At 35.1% G+C, this 17,839-nt stretch overlaps 1 protein-coding gene across 2 annotated transcripts in view; it reads right to left on the bottom strand.

Moving 5' to 3' along the window:
- Positions 1–17,839, bottom strand: part of DPYD (dihydropyrimidine dehydrogenase) — an 867,929-nt gene that overhangs the window by 624,112 nt on the left and 225,978 nt on the right. For both annotated transcript variants that reach the window (XM_084756838.1, XM_084756837.1), the window contains exon 6: positions 4,107–4,303. In XM_084756838.1, the coding sequence (XP_084612964.1) occupies positions 4,107–4,303 (197 nt within the window). The remainder of the gene's footprint in view (positions 1–4,106; positions 4,304–17,839) is intronic.

Genomic DNA, 17,839 nt, shown 5'->3' with positions numbered 1-17,839 from the left:
TAGCTTTACTTTTTCTGTCCTTATTCTAGTTTTAGAATGAAATTTTTCTTTTAATTCCCTATTCTGTGAACATCAATGTGAGCATGAATGTTGAATTTGTGCAAACTGATGTAAGAGAACCTAAAGAATATACTAAGAAAGCAAGTTGCATAGGATCACTCCCTTTATGAGGTGAGAATGATATTAAAGTTGATTTTCTGCAAGGAAAAATATCAGTGAGGTCCTGTTTCATCAATGTGCTCTTCTTCATTTCTTGTCTACGGACAGAATGTATACTTAGCCTGCTCCATTTTCTAACTGTGCATATATAGGATATAAATCTATTGAGAAAAAGCACTCTGCCTAGATCACTTGGAAACCTCTTTGTGCCTTAATCATCAGCATGTCACAGGTGTTCGAAGAAATGCTGAAGGAATGAAGTGGGAAGGAAGTGCAATATGTCTATAACTATCCAGTCATGAGTGACACCCTGAGAGGGACTGGAGTCATTTCTTAGATTTAGGAGTCATGGAACAGTCACATGTAGAAGAAACCAGAAGAAATGTCTCTGGAAAGATGAACAAGGGAGTCAAGACTACCACTTGGCAGCTATTACCAGACATGAAAGACAGTGGACATTGCAAATGGACATACAAAAGGACTTTTCAAAAGTGCTCATTCAACTAGCACAATTTAAGTTACACACAATGGATTTGCACATTTTCATGATGGATGTTAAACTCAGGTGAAGCAGCCACACTGGCATAGCGAAGCGTAATATACAAAATGACCAGGGTGTGAATGTGAGAATTTGATGCTCAGGAAACAAGGAGAATTCTTATACAATATACAATTTTAAATAATTGTACTTGTCTATTTGGAACAAATGGAATAAATGGCATAAAGCCTGGTGACTGTGAAAGGACAAAAGATAAATTGGATATAAACGTGTACTTCTCAAGGTTTTGTTTGTTTGTTTTTGTTTGTTCATTTTGGTTAGGTTTGGTTTGGTTTTGTTTTTTTTTAGATAGGCTTTCTGTGTAGCCTTGGCTGTCCTGGACTCACTTTGCAGAGCAGGCTGGCCTCAAATTCACAGCAATCCACCAGCTTCTGCCTCCCGAGCGCTAAGATTAAAGGTATGCTTAGAAAAACATTTACGTTTTTGTCCCTCTTGTGTTCTTTTAACAATTTGAAGTTTCAAAAAAATATGCTTATTTGTGGTGACCATAAATCCTTCACTACAGTAAGACGGGAGAAAGAAACATGAAAAATTGCCTTTCTTCTATGTTTACGCATATCAATAATAACTACTTACAATTTATTTTATAGCATACAGCTCATGTCAAAACATTGCTTCAGTTCATGATTAGATAAGTGTTGGTCCTTAAATTTACATTGTTTTACATGCTGTAAAATAGTTTTTACTGCTATAAGCATTTCACCTAGAAATGGTTACATTGCCAATCAATATGAAATAAATCACACAGGTTTGTGTGTTTGTGTGTGTGTGTGTGTGTATGTATGTGTGTGTGTATATATATATATATATATATATATATATATATATATATATATATATATAACAGTAACATTTGAAATAGGTAAAACAGAGACCAGTATTTCCCTGAGTATGCTATTTAATAAAATATCATATACATAGTTATTATTTTAAATAAAATTTAAAAATCAAGAAGAAAATTCATACATGTATACTTAATACCGTCTTCCATCATTTATTGTATATGTTCAGACATGGTCTCATATATGTTAGGCTGGCCTTAATCTAACTATACAGCTGAAAATGACTGAACTCTTGATCTTCCTGCATCTACCTAACAATTGCCTGGTTTAGAAGGTGCACTATTATATCCTGGAACCACTCTTTTTAAACTTTGACATAGAATAATCTCTTTAAAAAATTTTTTTCTTTTAGAGAAGACTTGGTTAGACAAATGTAAAATTACTGATAATTTAATGTATCTACTGCAGAAATTAAAGTAACCAACTGATTATTTTGAGTACAATATATCTGGATATATTTCACTGTCTCAGGTAACCTCTTTTAAAAGTGGTTGTAGCAATAAATCTTAACAGATAAAACAATTTGTGTAAATGCAAAGGGGAAGAAAAGATGCTGAAGTGAAAATCTAATGTCTTTCAGATTAGAACACTTAGATTGTTATTTCAAGAGACTGAGAGGCATCTGAGAGTGGGAAAATAAATTCTCAGAGACGTTTTGGGATTGTCCTTCTCAGTAGCTCTGTATTGCTATTCCTAATCTTCCACCAGAGACACAGAATGCCTGGACCCTGAAGAATGAGCTCAACACTGAAGACTGTGCTAAGGGATCAGAAAGACACCAAGGAAAGAGAAGAAAACAGAATTTCAAAACAACAGGGAAAAAAGCATGTTTAGTCATAAAGACAGTCTTTCCCACTAAAAATGTTCAAATATATCAAAAACAAACATTTCGTGCTAATTTATATAAATTACTCCACATTTGAATGAAAACTAAATACAGAGATGCTAGGAACCATAATCATGTACTAAAATTGGCAACCCATAATAATTCACAGAAAAGGCTGCTTCCATTTTCGGCTTCTTGCAAAAATGCAATTAAAGGGCAAAAAGACTTTCCCTCATCTATCAGAGTACACAACAATTATGCTCATACTTTTAAAATTAACTCACATATTCATTGATGTGTATAATTGAAGAAAGAACCTACAATATTTATACATATGTTGTTAGTGCATTATGCTTTTCCTAATTTATAAAGCTGGGGTGAAATGGCAGTAAAAGATAGGCAGCATCCTCACAGAAAAATGAAATAAAGAAAAAATTTTCCTAAAAAAATAAACAATGAGGCCTCCTCAATGTTTATAAATAGCCAATACAAAAAGATGACTATTTCTTCTCCATCAGCATGATGTTGGCTTGTGCTTTCCTAAATGGTTATTCTATGTGAGGCTTTTGTTTGGAGAGTCAAGTAGTTTTGTTTAATGAATCAAATAGTATGATAAAGTACCCAGTCAGTAGTTATATATGATCCATACAATTCAGTTTATATCAAGAAAACAGAACTTTGATAATTTCCAGTCATCTGTAGCTATCACAAAATTATCTGATAAATATTAAAGTTTATATATTTATTGCCCATTTTGTGTTTCAAAGAAACACAAAAAGTATCCTAAACCTGTCAAAAACTAAACTTATTTTCTGATTTTCAAAGCTGATAAAGTAGTTGGACAATGAATAGTTAAGTAGCACTGAAAGCTTAAATAGCAATTATAGAAACATAATACATAACACCTGTCTCTTCTGAAGACCTATTTAAGTAAAGCAAGCTCCTTATTTAACATTGGCCTCAGCTTCTGAATGTCATTGATACAAACTGATAAGTTTCGATATTCCTGTATAGCTCTACATAGGAATAAAATAATTGTGAAATTGAATTTTAGTTCACAATAATAATACAGACTCATTAAATATGCATTGAAAAGATACTACTTGTAAAAACACTATAAAGTATACCCTGAGAAGTGAACATTTGAGAAAAGTGGTAATAAACATAAATTTAATATGATTGGAAATTGGACATACAGGGTCAGCATAGTATGGGATAACAATTGAGATGTGATATGAATAAACGAATAATATATATATATATATATATATATATATATATATATATATACATATATATATATATATATATATATATATATATATATTAGGTAAAAAAAAAACCAGTATGCTTTATATAGAGAAAACCATGAATTCTCCAATCAGTGTTCTATGGAGAGGAGTTTTCTTCATATATTTCTATGCAAAAGATTTTCAGGGATGAAATATTTCCTGTGTTTTGTTTCTACGATCAGAAACTTTTCCTGAGATCTCCAACTTTAGAAAAAGACAGAAAAATTCATATACCAATCTTGCTTAAGTGCAACTTCAAATAATCAAGGGAATGACATCATTAGAGTTGGATGAGCCTTTGGGAAAAGAACTTTTAAGATCGCATGGTGAGCCTTGAAGTGCATCCATGACTGTAAGATGTCCACACCCGGGATTGCTTCACCTCATTATTTTTGACATTTAAAACACCAAATCAATGTAGGAATTACCTCAAGCCACCAACATATTCTTGTTTTTCAAATATGGTGATGTTGGAATAGCCTAAACGAGCCAAAAAGGAAGCGCAGCTTACACTCGCAGGCCCCGCACCAAAAAGCGCAATTTTTGCCGAGTAAGCTTCCGGCATCTTTTCTGGGGGAGGCAGTGAAGGGCTTCTGATCTGTGGGATGTTCATTGCTTTGAACACCTATGGAGAAATCAATTGTGATGATTAAAATTTTTAAATTAAATTTTACATCCTCAAACACGTTTTTAATGTTTCGACTCATAATTAGCACTTTAATTAGCAATGAGAATTGCATGTTCCACATAAATATGACAGAGTTGCACCTTATTAAATAGATGATGACTGACTAGTCCCCGTATCTGAAAGGCCTTCTTAGAATCTGAGGAGAACATCTTGGAAGCATTTCTGATCCACCTTTCCTACTCCCAACTCTCAGCCGTGCTAGATGTTCCTCATTTGAGCTCTCACAGTATAATTTGCGCACATCTAGCATAATTGCTTAACAATGTAGGTGCCCATGTGTTGATTTGTCATGTCAGTCAGTGAAATGCTTTTTTCCTTGAGTGAGAAAGCAGTTCATGTATAAAGAAGCAAATTACCACAGAGCTACCAGAAGCCAACACTAACCTGGCATATAACAGTCCCGGGATCTGTTAATCTAATCTCTTTATATCTACTTCCAACTATGCCAGAATAGCTTGAGAGGCCCAGGAGAGCCACTGAAACAAACAGCTAAGGCTCAGAGGTGCCAAGTTCTAGAGAGAAAGCCACAATGTAGAGTTCATACTCTAGGGGTCAGACACATATTCTCTAAATATGTCTGCCCCATCTTAGTAGAAGAAGAAAGAAAGGCTAAGCAAACATTAAGAGAGACATAGTTCAGTAAACACAGCAAAATGATCTAGACAATCTTGTAGAACAAGAGCAATACTATTTGGGAATGCAGAATCCCAGTGACAGAGAGCAGAAAAAGCACGGAGAATGAACACAATTGCTAAGTTGCACAGAGAGAAAACTAAAGTTCCAAACAGAACCTCTACAATAGCAAGAGCGCCTTGCAGGGTGGCTGATCACTGGGCATGGAGCTGGGTTAAGAAAGCCTCCACTCCAAGTAGCAAAGCAAAGAAAGCCAATTCCACCTGAGTTTATTGAACCATGTACTGAAATGCACATATTCAGTTCTTACATTTTTATTTGTCAACCACACATTAGATTGACAAATTTTCACATATAATGTCATTCTTTTGATTAGTACATCTAGACTGCTAACAAAAATACAAATAATGAAAGAAATGTGCATCCCTACCCAGATCTAGCCAATGGATAGGACATTTTCCCCAGCTGAGTGGAAAGTGGGGTCTGATTTTCACATGAACTCTGGTGCCCCATTTTTAACCACGTCCCCGATGGGGAGGCCTGGTGGCACTCAGAGAAAGGATAGCAGGCTACCAAGAAGAGACTTGATACCCTATGGACATATACAGGGGTGGAGGTTCCCCCCAGTCACAGTCATAGGGGAGGGGAGTAAGGGGAAAATGGGAGGGAGGGAGGAATGGGAGGATACAAGGGATGGGATAACAATTGAGATGTAATATGAATAAATTAATAAAGTATATTAAAAAAGAAAAACAAAAACCAACAAAAAAGTATGAAACCAAAAATAAATAAATAAAAAATTATAAAAAATGAAAAAATGTGTACATAATCTAATAAAACAGTTAGCATATGTATACCTGCTAACAACTATGATCACTAAGTATATAAGCAAGAATACAAACTCCCAGGAAATATAAATTTGTCAAAACCTAAACAAAACTCTAGAAGAGAAAATGCATGATGTTAAGCTTCATATATCTCAAAACAGACTATATAAAGTATATAAATATATAATCGATTAACTGGGAGACTGGACCATAAAAATCCTGTTCTGAACAAGGCATGGGGAGATAAACATAGAAAAAGACAGAAGGATCAAAAGAAAAAGAATGAAGAGATCCAACCAGTGCAAAATTGGATTCTTAAAAGCAAAGGTGACAAATAAGAGAAAAACTAATAACCAAAAAAAAAAAAAAAAGCCATAAATTCCCCCAGAATAAAAGGATACATGCAGAAATTTTGAAAACCCAAACAAAAAAAAATGCCAACAGAAACTGCTTCTTAGTATCAAAGTGTTGAAAGACAGAGTATTAATAAGAAACAAGACGTAAAGTGGCCAAATAAGAAGGAAAATGTCTGTAAGAGAATGTGAGCAGCCTTTTCCTAAAAGGAACGAAAGAAGCCAGGTGAGTATAAAATATATTTGGCCAATAGAAAATCCTTACATCTGAAATCTTCTTAGAAAACAAAAGTACCTTGAATATGAAAGTGAAATAAAACTACTTTATGAAATTTTATTGGCAATAAGAGTAGCCACAGATTGTTTTTATAAAGCTCAGAAAGGGAGAATTAGTTTTCTTCGGAAATAGTATCCTAATAGGTTTTGTCCATGCCCAAGTGGTCAGCCCTATAAGCATGAACATATGGGCCTCTAGGCACAGTGATTGAACTCATAAGGATTTAAACATACATGCGCATGTGCACACATGCATGATCATGCACATGCACACACAGGTGTGTGCACACACATGCACACACATAGGGACACACATATACATACATACACACATATATGAAACTTTAAAAATCCTAGAAAGGAAGGACACAAATTTGAAAGTAGGGCACAGAGAGGGTTAGACATGGATATGACAAAATATTTTGTACTCATATGAAATTATCACAAAGTACTTCAAAGAAAAATAATATTACATTAAAATTAAAATGTATGGGTGAAAGCAAGGTAAAGTTGGTTGAGGAAACTAATGATACCTTTTCTGTGGGAGATTAAGTTAAATAAAAGCCAAACTGTGTAACATAGCCAGAGAGATTATACAGTTGCCATTTCACAGATCCAACCATTGTCTATGTGGCTAATGTAACTATCACACTGGACTGAGTTCAGAGTACACTATCTATCCCTGTAGTAGCTACTAAACCACCACTAAAGGATGTGTAGATAATTAGTGAGGAGGTTTGATGTTTAAAAACAAGTATCCCTTGAAGAGAAATAAAGGTGAGAAATAATACAAATCAGTGCAGATGGGTAGAAGAGAAAATACAAAAGAAAACAAAATAATTTTTTACCTGAAAAGTGCAAATAACAGGATGTAATTATCACACTAATAGGCTGAATATAATAGTCCAAAATACAATTAAAATACTTAAGTTTGCAAAGATCCATACATTAAATGTAAGTGACTGAACAGTCTATACTAACAATAGGAAACCAGAAGAGAGCTCTAAGTACACCAATATCAGACTTATTGGATGTTAAGTAAACATGCATTAATGTTAAAGAATATTTTATAATAACAAATCCACAGGTGAGATTATAGCCATTCTGATTATGTATCTGTAAGCACTTCTTCACCTTTTATAGTAATTAAATTAGCTTAACAGAAAGACTAAATTAGGTCAGGGATATAGCTCAATATCAGAGTACTCATCATGTGTGAGTGAGCGTGTGTGGGGGGGGGGGAGGAGAGAGAACATGTGATATAGTGTGTATTTTCCCTCCATTCTATCTCCAAAATTTAACTACCAATAGAAGTAGAAGTGACATTGGAATAATCCCATGTCATGAGCATATCATAATATTTAATAGATCACCTATCAGGGCTGTCTGTGTTCAGCACAGAAAAACTGTAAAAAACAAAAAACAAAAAATACTGCTTATTTTCTTGAGGAAAGTCAGACAATGATCACTATAAAGAAAGACTTTCTGTGACTGAGGCATATGACTTATGCATCTACCTGATGTCACTGTAGGCATATGTCATATACCAACCACTGGAACTAAATTCTGCCACTCAATAGTATGTGAGCCTCTTTGAGACACCTCCACATGAAAAGAAAGAACATAAGCTACAAGGACAAGAAAGCCCTCTTCCTCAGTCTGAGCCACACGGTCCTCACAGCATTTTCCATTTGAATTCAAGTCCTTTATTATATTTCACCATAATGCCTGTTTTCTTTCTTAGAATGGAGCATTGTTAAGAAGAAAAAGATGAAATTTTGGCTTTATTTTCTCATTTTTTAACTTTAAAATTTTTAGTTATATTTTGTATGGAATATGTATTTCAGGGTGGGACAGGCATACTCCTTGGAGGTCAGAGAACTTTTGAGATTTAATAATCTGCTCTCAGGATTTGAGATTTGGGGATCCAACTCAGGTCATCAGGTTTGGCTGCAAGCACTTTAACTGCATCTCGCCAGCCGTTATGCCAAGTGTTTATTTTCCCAGTATGAATATTTATTTATTTAAATAACTTATAGAGATTATATTCCATTGTTATCCCTTCCTTGTATCTTCCTGTTTCCCCATCCCAGCCTCTTTCACCCTGTTCCCTCTCCCCTAGATCTGTGACAAAAGGGACCTCCTCCCCCACTATATGGTCACAGCCTATCAGGTCTCATCCAAATAGCCTGCTTACCCTTCCTCTGAGTGCCACCAGGCATCCCAAGCAAAGGGAAGTGGTCAACTAGGGGTCACTGGCATTCGTCTCAGAGGCAGTCCCAGCTCTCCCCACAACCACGGAGAATGAGCTGTCCATTGGTTCGATTAGAACTGGGGGTCTAGGATTACAGCATGCATTGTCCTTGGTTGTGACAGCAGTTTGTGCTGGGTCCAGATCTGACAGCCTTGACAGTTTTCTTGTGTGAGTGTTTCTTTTTACTGATGTATTTTAAAGAGTTGTACAACTATTTCCTATGCTTGGATGTAATTTGTAATTTTACAAATTTTAAATATACTTTCCAATGTTTCGGTGAACTGTCTAAAGAGCATACATTTTCACTCCTGTTGTATAAGCATTTGGCTCTCTCCTTCCATTAGGTAGGTCTCAGGAATTCAAAACAGGTCATCAGCGTCCACTATGAGAACATATGTCTCCTGCGCCGTCTGCTGACTCTCCAAATGATGTTGTTGTTCAGTTTGAATACATATTTTTAGGTGTATATATATGTTCCTGAGTGGAGTTGTGTGTTTCATGTGTGTTCAGGAGCTCACACATGTGAGAAAAGGAAAAAATATCCCCTGAAAGTGGGGTTACCAAGGGTTGTAAGGTGACTTAGGTGCTAGGAACTGAACCCAGGTCCTCTGAAAAGAGAGCCTCAAAAGAAAATAAGTTCTGAACCACTGAGCCTTCTCTCTAGACCCTGCCCTATTCTGAGAGTTAATTTTTATCTTTTTCACTTTATTTCATTCTAGTCCCTTTGATTGATTATGTTATAGAACATTAGTAAAAATATAGTTTAATTTTATTATATATTCCCAAATTAATATTTCTACATATTTCCACAAATAAATATTTAAAATATACATTTAATATTGATAGTGGATAATACAGTTTATTTCATTTAGGAATTAAATAAATGCATATTTGTTTCACATTCATTTGGGTACTCTTAGCTTTATGAATTAATAATTACAAAATTTACTTTGCCATGTTAAAATGTGGCTTTTGGAAATTAGCATTATGTTTTAGCAGACATTAATGAAATATAAATTATTTTAAAAATAATTATCTATTACTGACTTTGTTGACAGTAGAACAGTGTGTTTGATTATTTAAGGATATTTTCTATCCTAAATTTATTATATGTGAAGCAACTAGAGTAAGGTTCATGTAATATCTTCTTTGCTGCATTCATTTAGAAGAAAAAAAATAAACAGTTTAACTCTAAGACTTAAGCATTCCCCCATGGTTTTAGGCTAATGACATGCAAATAGACTATCAGTTCCTTAATATTATTCAATACGTATAAATTTTAGCCTAAGGATATTTTATCTTAATATTTAATAATAAAACTGTGAATATTACTTTAAAAACTATGAAGGATAAATATTGAATCAAAATGTTTTGAGGAACCCTGTTAAAAATACATCGCAGGGCTGGAGGCTTCAGCAAGACAGGAGGCAATCAAGCGAGTGTACCTCTCATATGTATATGTGCCAAAGTTTAAGTGGTCGGTCTGACTATACAAAATGCAGGTGACACTTAACAGACAAGCCTGCTCAGTCTATTAACTTACAAATAACATCATCCTTGTCTGACTTTCTCCCCTTAGTTTGTTTTGCACATGGGTTTTCTCTGTGTAATGGCCTTGGCTGTCCTGGATTCACTTTGTAGACCAGACTGGTCTTAAACTCACAGAGATCCTCTTTCCTCTGCCTCCAGAGGGCTAGGATTAAAGGAGTGAGCCATCATGCCTACCTTGCTTTATTTCTTTTTATGTTTTGTATCTTTACATTGCAGCAGCTTTTCACCCTTAGCACCAAGAGGAGTATAGTGGCCTGGTAATATAACTGACCGCTTGAATGAAACTTCCTTTCAGCATTCTCATTCACGGTGGGTGGTATTGAAGAAGTCCCTTAATATATCCCATTCTCTATCTATTTAACTTCAAATGGGGTTAATAATAATATCACAAGAGTACTTCGAAGATTAAATTAATTAGTCTACTGCAGATAACATTCTCAGAAAGAGACTGGGCATACAAAATAATAATAGCCACATTCTGAGATAGAGTATGTTTAATCTAGAACTGCCCAACATAGTAGCAGCTGCCCAGATCCAATCATCCCAGGTCAAATTTATGAAAACAAAAGTTTTTTCATGAGTCTATAAGAAACTACCAACTTACTTTATATAGAAAAATAAATGAGTGGTTGCTGCTGTTCTGCATCGTTGTCAGTATTTCTTGCTGTTAGCGTTCTGCATTTTGTCTTTTGGCATTATATAATCTGAATGTGCCTCTGCAAATAAGATGTTGGAACCAAACTGCAATGTCAGAAAGAGGAGTTTGGGGGGACATAATTACGTGATAAAGGACTAGAAGGAGAAGGTCATTGTCAACCTGAGGGATTGGGTCAGTCCTCACTGAAATAAATAAATAAGTAAGTAAATAAAAGGGTAAGTAGGGAGATTAATATAAAGCAAGCACCTTCTACATAGGAAGACGTGGGGAAAAGGCATCATCTAAGCACCAGAAAAACAGAATTTCATTAAAAAAAAAAAAAAAAAAAACCTAACCAAGCACCTTGATATGGGATTTTCCAGAATCTAATACTGGAAAATATGTTGCTTACAACATAACTGATTGAAGATACTGAATAGACTGAGATACTGGATCAATAAGTGCGCTGGTGTTAGTTTGCACTCATCTTCTTTCCCCTGATGGCGTATGATGACAAGTGTCATTTCTCTTCTCTCTCTCTCAGCAGTACTTCTCCTTAAGCAGATCTGTAGCAAGGACTTTGGGCCAATTAACATTTTTTCTTTTGTTTTGCTCTTCGTTGTTTTTGTTTTGTTTTGCTTTGTCTTTGTACATGCCTACCTGCATTAATACTTTTCTATAATGGAATTTTTAAAGTTTATTTTTATTTTTTTTTAAATTGTTCGCTTTATATCCTGATTGTAGCCTCCTCTCTTGTTGCCTCCAGATCTCAACCTCCCTCCTTCATACCCTCTCCCTCCCTCCACTAGTCTTCAGAAAGGGGAGCCCTCCTTCCCTAATATCTGACCTCAGCCTATCAAGTCTCATCTGGACTGCCTGTATCCTTTTCCTCTGTGGCCTGGCAAGGCCTTCCCATCAGTGGGAACTTATCAATGTGTAGGTGCCGGAGTCTATGTTAGAAGTAATTCCTACTGCCCACTTCATGGTACCCACAAGGAGACTGTGTTGCCTATCTACTACATATAAACCAAGGATCTAGATCAATACCACGCATTGTCCTTGTTGGTGCATCAGTCTCTGCAGCAGCCTACTTCTCTGCCCAGGTTTGTTGGCTCCATTGGTCTCCTTGTGGGGCTCCTGACTCCTCCGGATCCTTCTATTCCCCAACTCCTCCATAAGACTCCATGTGCTCCACCCAGGAGTTTGGTTGTGTGTCTCAGCATCTGCTTGGATTTCCAGCTTGGTTGAGTCTTTCAGAGGACTGCTACGGCAGGCTCCCTCCCTGTTTCTTCTCTTCAACTGCTTCTATTTGTCCTACTGAATGAGAACTAAGCATTCTCTCCAGGGTCCTCCTTGTTATTTAGTTTCTTTGTGTTGTGAGTTTTTAAAGAAATTACAGTATAGTATGGAGTAACAGATCTTTATTAAATGTTTCCACTGTATATTTCTTTAAAAATTTAAGTCCTTGCCAAGCAAAAATTTCCAATGCTGGCAAAGTTCAGATTCTCAATAATTTCTTTCTCAGATTTTACCTTAGATGCTGTATCAAAAAAATCATTTACAATAGCAAGGTTATCTGGATGTTTACTTTATGATAATCCAAACCTCAGAGTTTCCTACTTAACAGTGAGGCCCAAAATGCATATGAAATTAAGATTTGTGAAGGGTACGCCTATGTCTTGACATCTTTGTTTGCTTTTTATCTACAAGTAGTGGGATTGGAGGACCATTTGTTGAAAACTTTATCCTTTCTACACTATGACAGTTTAGAATTTTAGTCAAAGACGATATGAATGTATTTAAGTGAGTCTATTTTCAGTTTTTCTATTCTGTTCTAAACATCTGATTGTCTCTTCCTTCAACAATTCACTCTTCTGTTATTGGAGATGGACAGATAAGGTTGACATCAGGCAGAATCAGAATTTGCTACCAATTTTGTTCCTGCTGATATATGTCATTCCCATTTCGAACTAAACTTTAGAATTAGTGTTTTCATATCAACAACATAACATGACACCTAGTATTACATTGAACTGAGAAGGACTGACATATGCGTGATAGGAGGACATCCCATCAGGAGAATGGACTATGATGGCATCCATTTACTTCCTTACTTCCGGCATGAGCGTTTTAGTTTTCCTCATAGAGATCTTTTACAATTATGATCAGGTTTATACCTATATATGTATTGACATATATTAACATATAGAAATGGTAGCCATTTGTTAAATCCAAGAAGTTTTTCTTAATTTATTTAAGCCTTCTTTAATACTGTCCAATCATCTTTTAAATTTATGCAGGACTAATGTGTTTGCAGAGAAAAAAGATTTTCTAAATGAGTAATCATGACATCTGTAAACTCATTCCTTACTTTCTTATTTGAAATTTTTTTTTCTTGCCTTACTACATAATCTTAATATAAGTCTAAATCCTTGTTTCCATATCAGTGTAGCTCTTGGACTATTTTAGGGTTACTTCACCATTACTTATTCTACAGGAATGTATTAGTAATCCTTTATTTGCTGTGACTAAATACCTCAGAAACAGCTGAAGAAAGAATGACTTATTTGGGCACCGGGTTTCCAAGGGTACAGTCCCTGGGTTCTTGGCTCTGTTCCTTCAGGACTCATGCATAGTAGGACACCACATGCTGGAGGGTAGAATGTGGTGGAAATTCAGGACTCAATATACAAATATAAAACGACACAGAAAAAGAAGATTCTCAGGAGAAGTTGCACCTTGTAAGTGACAATTTCTTTCAACTGGACATTATCTGCTCCTAGGCCATTCATCTATGAACTCATCAATTCAACCCATTGATGAAGTTTATACTTTAGTAATTAAATTGACTCTCAATAATGCCACAAGCTTGTACAAGGCCCTCACCAAATCAGTCTTTGAAGAGGTTGAGATTCATACTCCATATCTACCCTGTAACACAGTCCTATATGAACTATGTTGTGGAAAATAGTTTTAGAACATTCTAGAAGGATTGTTTATTACATAGGTACTAAGCACTTTGATGTATACTTTATATATGTTTTTCACTCAATTGCACATTATACAACCTCATTTTCCCAACAAGTTATTTAGAGAGTTATTTTCTTCCGATCTTTAATTTCATGACCAGAACAAGAGCTACCACAAATAGGCACTCAACATGATTTTGATGAATTTAAACCTTCTTGAGCTACAATGACTACTTCTACAAGTCAGTAAGTCACAAAGGAAAATACTACTGCAATGAGAAAGGAGGACAGAATTTAATCCCAATATTCCTTGGGGGGGGAGCATTTTCAAATATATTTCTTGGTATAATTACTCTGTGATTTCATACCTTTCACCCATCTGTAAATTACTATTAGTTCATCACTTCAAATTACTATTAGAAGCAATAGGAAATTTTCTCTATTTTAGTATCTCAAAGCTGAGGACAGAGTGTTCTAATTTTAGAAATGGAAAGAGTGGCAGGTTGAAATAATCCATGGGACTTATCCCAACTCTTTATATGTGGGAGAGAAATTGTAATTTTATAGACATTATATACCACTCTATAAATGAAAAAGGGAAGATTATCTTAAATGCATAGATATTAACTAATTCTAATTTGAGAGAAAGTCATTTTGGTCTATTCTTTATAAGGGAGTATATAATGAAAACACACATGGATATTTGATAGCTATAATTGTCCTTCAACTATTTTATTTGTTCTTATTAGCTAAACAGTAGCAGAAGTAGACCACAGGGACACCCTAACAATGAAATAGTAGTCTTAGAAATTTCAGTACATAATGGTTAAGAATGAAGTATAAAGCCAATCTGCATTCTACACAAGGCCCCCAGGAGGCTTTACATTTAGCAAATTTTTAATTCCATGATGCTACAGAATAAGAATAATACTTATTCTTGAATAAGTATTCAGGATTCTTGAAGAGGTGATGTTTCAATCAGTGTCTAAAAGAAACATAATAAAAACAGTACATTACTTTTTTTCTGCTCCTGGTTTTTAATTAGTAGGGTGGTGATGTGTCTACAGTTTTATATTGAATGAAACAAGATGGAAATTTGATTTAAAAACCAGTTGCCTTAAATTACAAGTCATTCAGAAGTTTCCACATAAATTTTATGCAACTTGCTTTATTTTGTAAATGATATCAAAGAAATACCAAATGAAAACTGTTCACTGCATATTGGAGGATGGTCTGATGTATTTTGATGCTAATATACTGCTTGCTGTCTCTGTGACCCACCTTGTGACCAATAAAAGTCCATCACCAGGCAGGGCAAATAAGATAGGCGTGGCTAAGGTTCCTGGGCTTGAGGAGACAGAGAGAATATTGGGAAGAAGAGAGAGGAGGGAGAAGGGAGACCAGAGGAGAAGAAGGCCACCATGGGTTAGATGGAAGAGAATCACATGGCTGTGGTGGTTCAGGATTTGGCCCAGATGAAGAACATTAGCAAGTATTTGGGAGTATTGATGGGAGGTAGCTTGATGGACAGTATTAGAAGCAGACAGCATGGGATTGAGGCAGGGATCCCCTACCTGCCCCACTATGGGAAGTAGTTTAGGGGATTAATGTCTGCACTGCCCCAGGTTAACTAAGGCTATTTTACAATATAACAAGTGTCTATGTTTGAATGATTGTTAGCTAGTTATACTGCCACAATATTAATAATTATAGGCCTGATAGGTCATACTGGTAAACTAACAACAGCTGCATTCATTCTTTAAAGAAGTAAACAGAGGATGGCAAACTAGCAAGTTTTCTCCACAACATTTAAACTGAGAACATCAAAAGGACAACCTGTGGATTTCATGCACATTAGAAGTGGGAGAATGTCCGGCCATGGGGATGTATGACTGTCAATTTGATTATTGTATTACTAATTATTCAATATTTTATTTCACCAATTTCACGATAAAATAAACCTTATAGGGGTTACCTCTGTTGTGGTAAATGTAAGAGCCACTTGGAAATAGAATGATGTGTTTTATTCAACTTCCAGTTCAGTTTTGGAAATACAATTACGGTCTCCCTGACTTAGACGTTGACATAAATAAAAACACTGAAACTCCAAGGAGAAGCTCTCTGAGTAACAAAATGTTCATGTCTCATCTACAGAACTGCTACAGTCAATCTATCTGTACAGCACTTACAAGTGGTGACTTTGGAGTATGTACAGATGAAAACCTATGTACATGAAAGGAAAATTTGAAGCCTAAGTCAAATCTTTTTAAAAATTACACATATTATCTTGGAAAGTAGTTCATCACATATTTAGCTTTGATGCTAAATGAGTAATAATTCTTTCAGTAATTTATTATAATCAATCATTGATTGTAACTTACTAGATTAATCGTTTTTTTCTAAATAATACATTCTGGCCATGTGGTTATGGAGACTCCTCCTCATAGATCCAACAATTATTACTTAATAATCTATTATTTTTATGACTGTAATTCAATATTAGATCTGAGCCTTTTGGCTGGAAATTTTAACTACCTTGTTCAACTTGACCCTATACAATTTGACAACATAAGTATTGATACTTTAGTGATAAGCAATTTTGTTCATGATAAAAGCCAGATGTAGCTTCACTGCAATCAATGTTCTAAGCATTGAGATTTGCTTATGGCCTGAGTTTCTCTCACTTCCTTTTGTAGAAAATATTTATTTCCTTTTTCGTTGTGTAATGTGGAGGGAAAATTTTGTTTGCTCAAATGTATTTACCGTCTATGGTAGACCATCTACTATAATGCCTGGCTTCTCCTTCCAACAGTACTCACTCCTTATTTCTCACTACTTCACCCTGTTTGCCTTCTTCACTTTGCTTCTATCTCGTCTGTCATGATATCCTTAGACCCCCAAAGACAAATTCTTGGATATATGTTTATTACTAGAGTTTAATGCAAGATTCCAGAACTCATGCAGTAAATGCTATTCTTTGTAGGAACAATATTGTAGTAACAATGAATTATTGAGATGATGGACTGCAAAGATGTTCCTCTATTCTGTTCATGCTACAGGATGGTTATGAATGTACAAATTCTTCCAGAAACAACAACGGATGATTAGTAATGAATCCAATGTTATTTATAGCCATCAATAATATAATAAAATCCAAGTAGTTAGACTGTACCTGTAACAGGAGTGGATTTGCAAATGATATGTCAAAGAGTTATACATTAAAATATTGCCAAAACTCTTATTGTTTTTTGACCATCATGACATTTGATATGTGTTCTGGCTTGTTATTTGTATATTTTTATATTATCTCACACATTTGCCATTTTTCTGCTCTTATATGCCCAAAATAAACAGTATGTGTGTGTGTGTATATATGTGTGTGTGTGTGTGTGTGTGTGTGTGTGTGTGTGTGTGTGTGTGCCTCTGATGAACATATTTGTCTTTAGCATAACACTTTCCAGTAAAAGTGGGGTCTCACTATTAACTCAAGCTGGTTTCAAACTCACGGTCCATTTGTATCTGTTTCCTCAATACAGAGGTCACAAGTGGGTATCAAATTGCCTGGTTAAACTTCTGAAATCAAATGAGAATTTTTATTCAAATGATCCTTATTAATTTTCCATAAAGCCATGCTGTGATGTGATTTTACACTTAGGAGTATTATATCTTTAGTAATATTGTTTTATCTTCACCTTTCATAATTAATTTTGGTTTATATATTATACAATTCTGTATGTCCATCTGAATTTTAACACATCAATAGAGCTATTCACAATCTTATGGTCAATCTTTATATTCACCACCTATCATTGGCTTTTTGTCTTTCATTCATTTTATTTTCATCACCCTAAAGAAAGACCCTAAGCAGTCCTTCAAAGCGGTGAATGTCAAAATGCATTCAAAGGGATATGCTAGACAAATACTTTTACCATGGCACTGCTGAAGCAAATTCCTGTGCTTAAAGGCATGTGCC

This window comes from Acomys minous, assembly GCF_964271855.1.
Source record: "Acomys minous genome assembly, chromosome: 14".
Taxonomy (NCBI): Eukaryota; Metazoa; Chordata; class Mammalia; order Rodentia; family Muridae; genus Acomys; species Acomys minous.
This window is presented reverse-complemented; position numbering and strand designations above follow the sequence as displayed.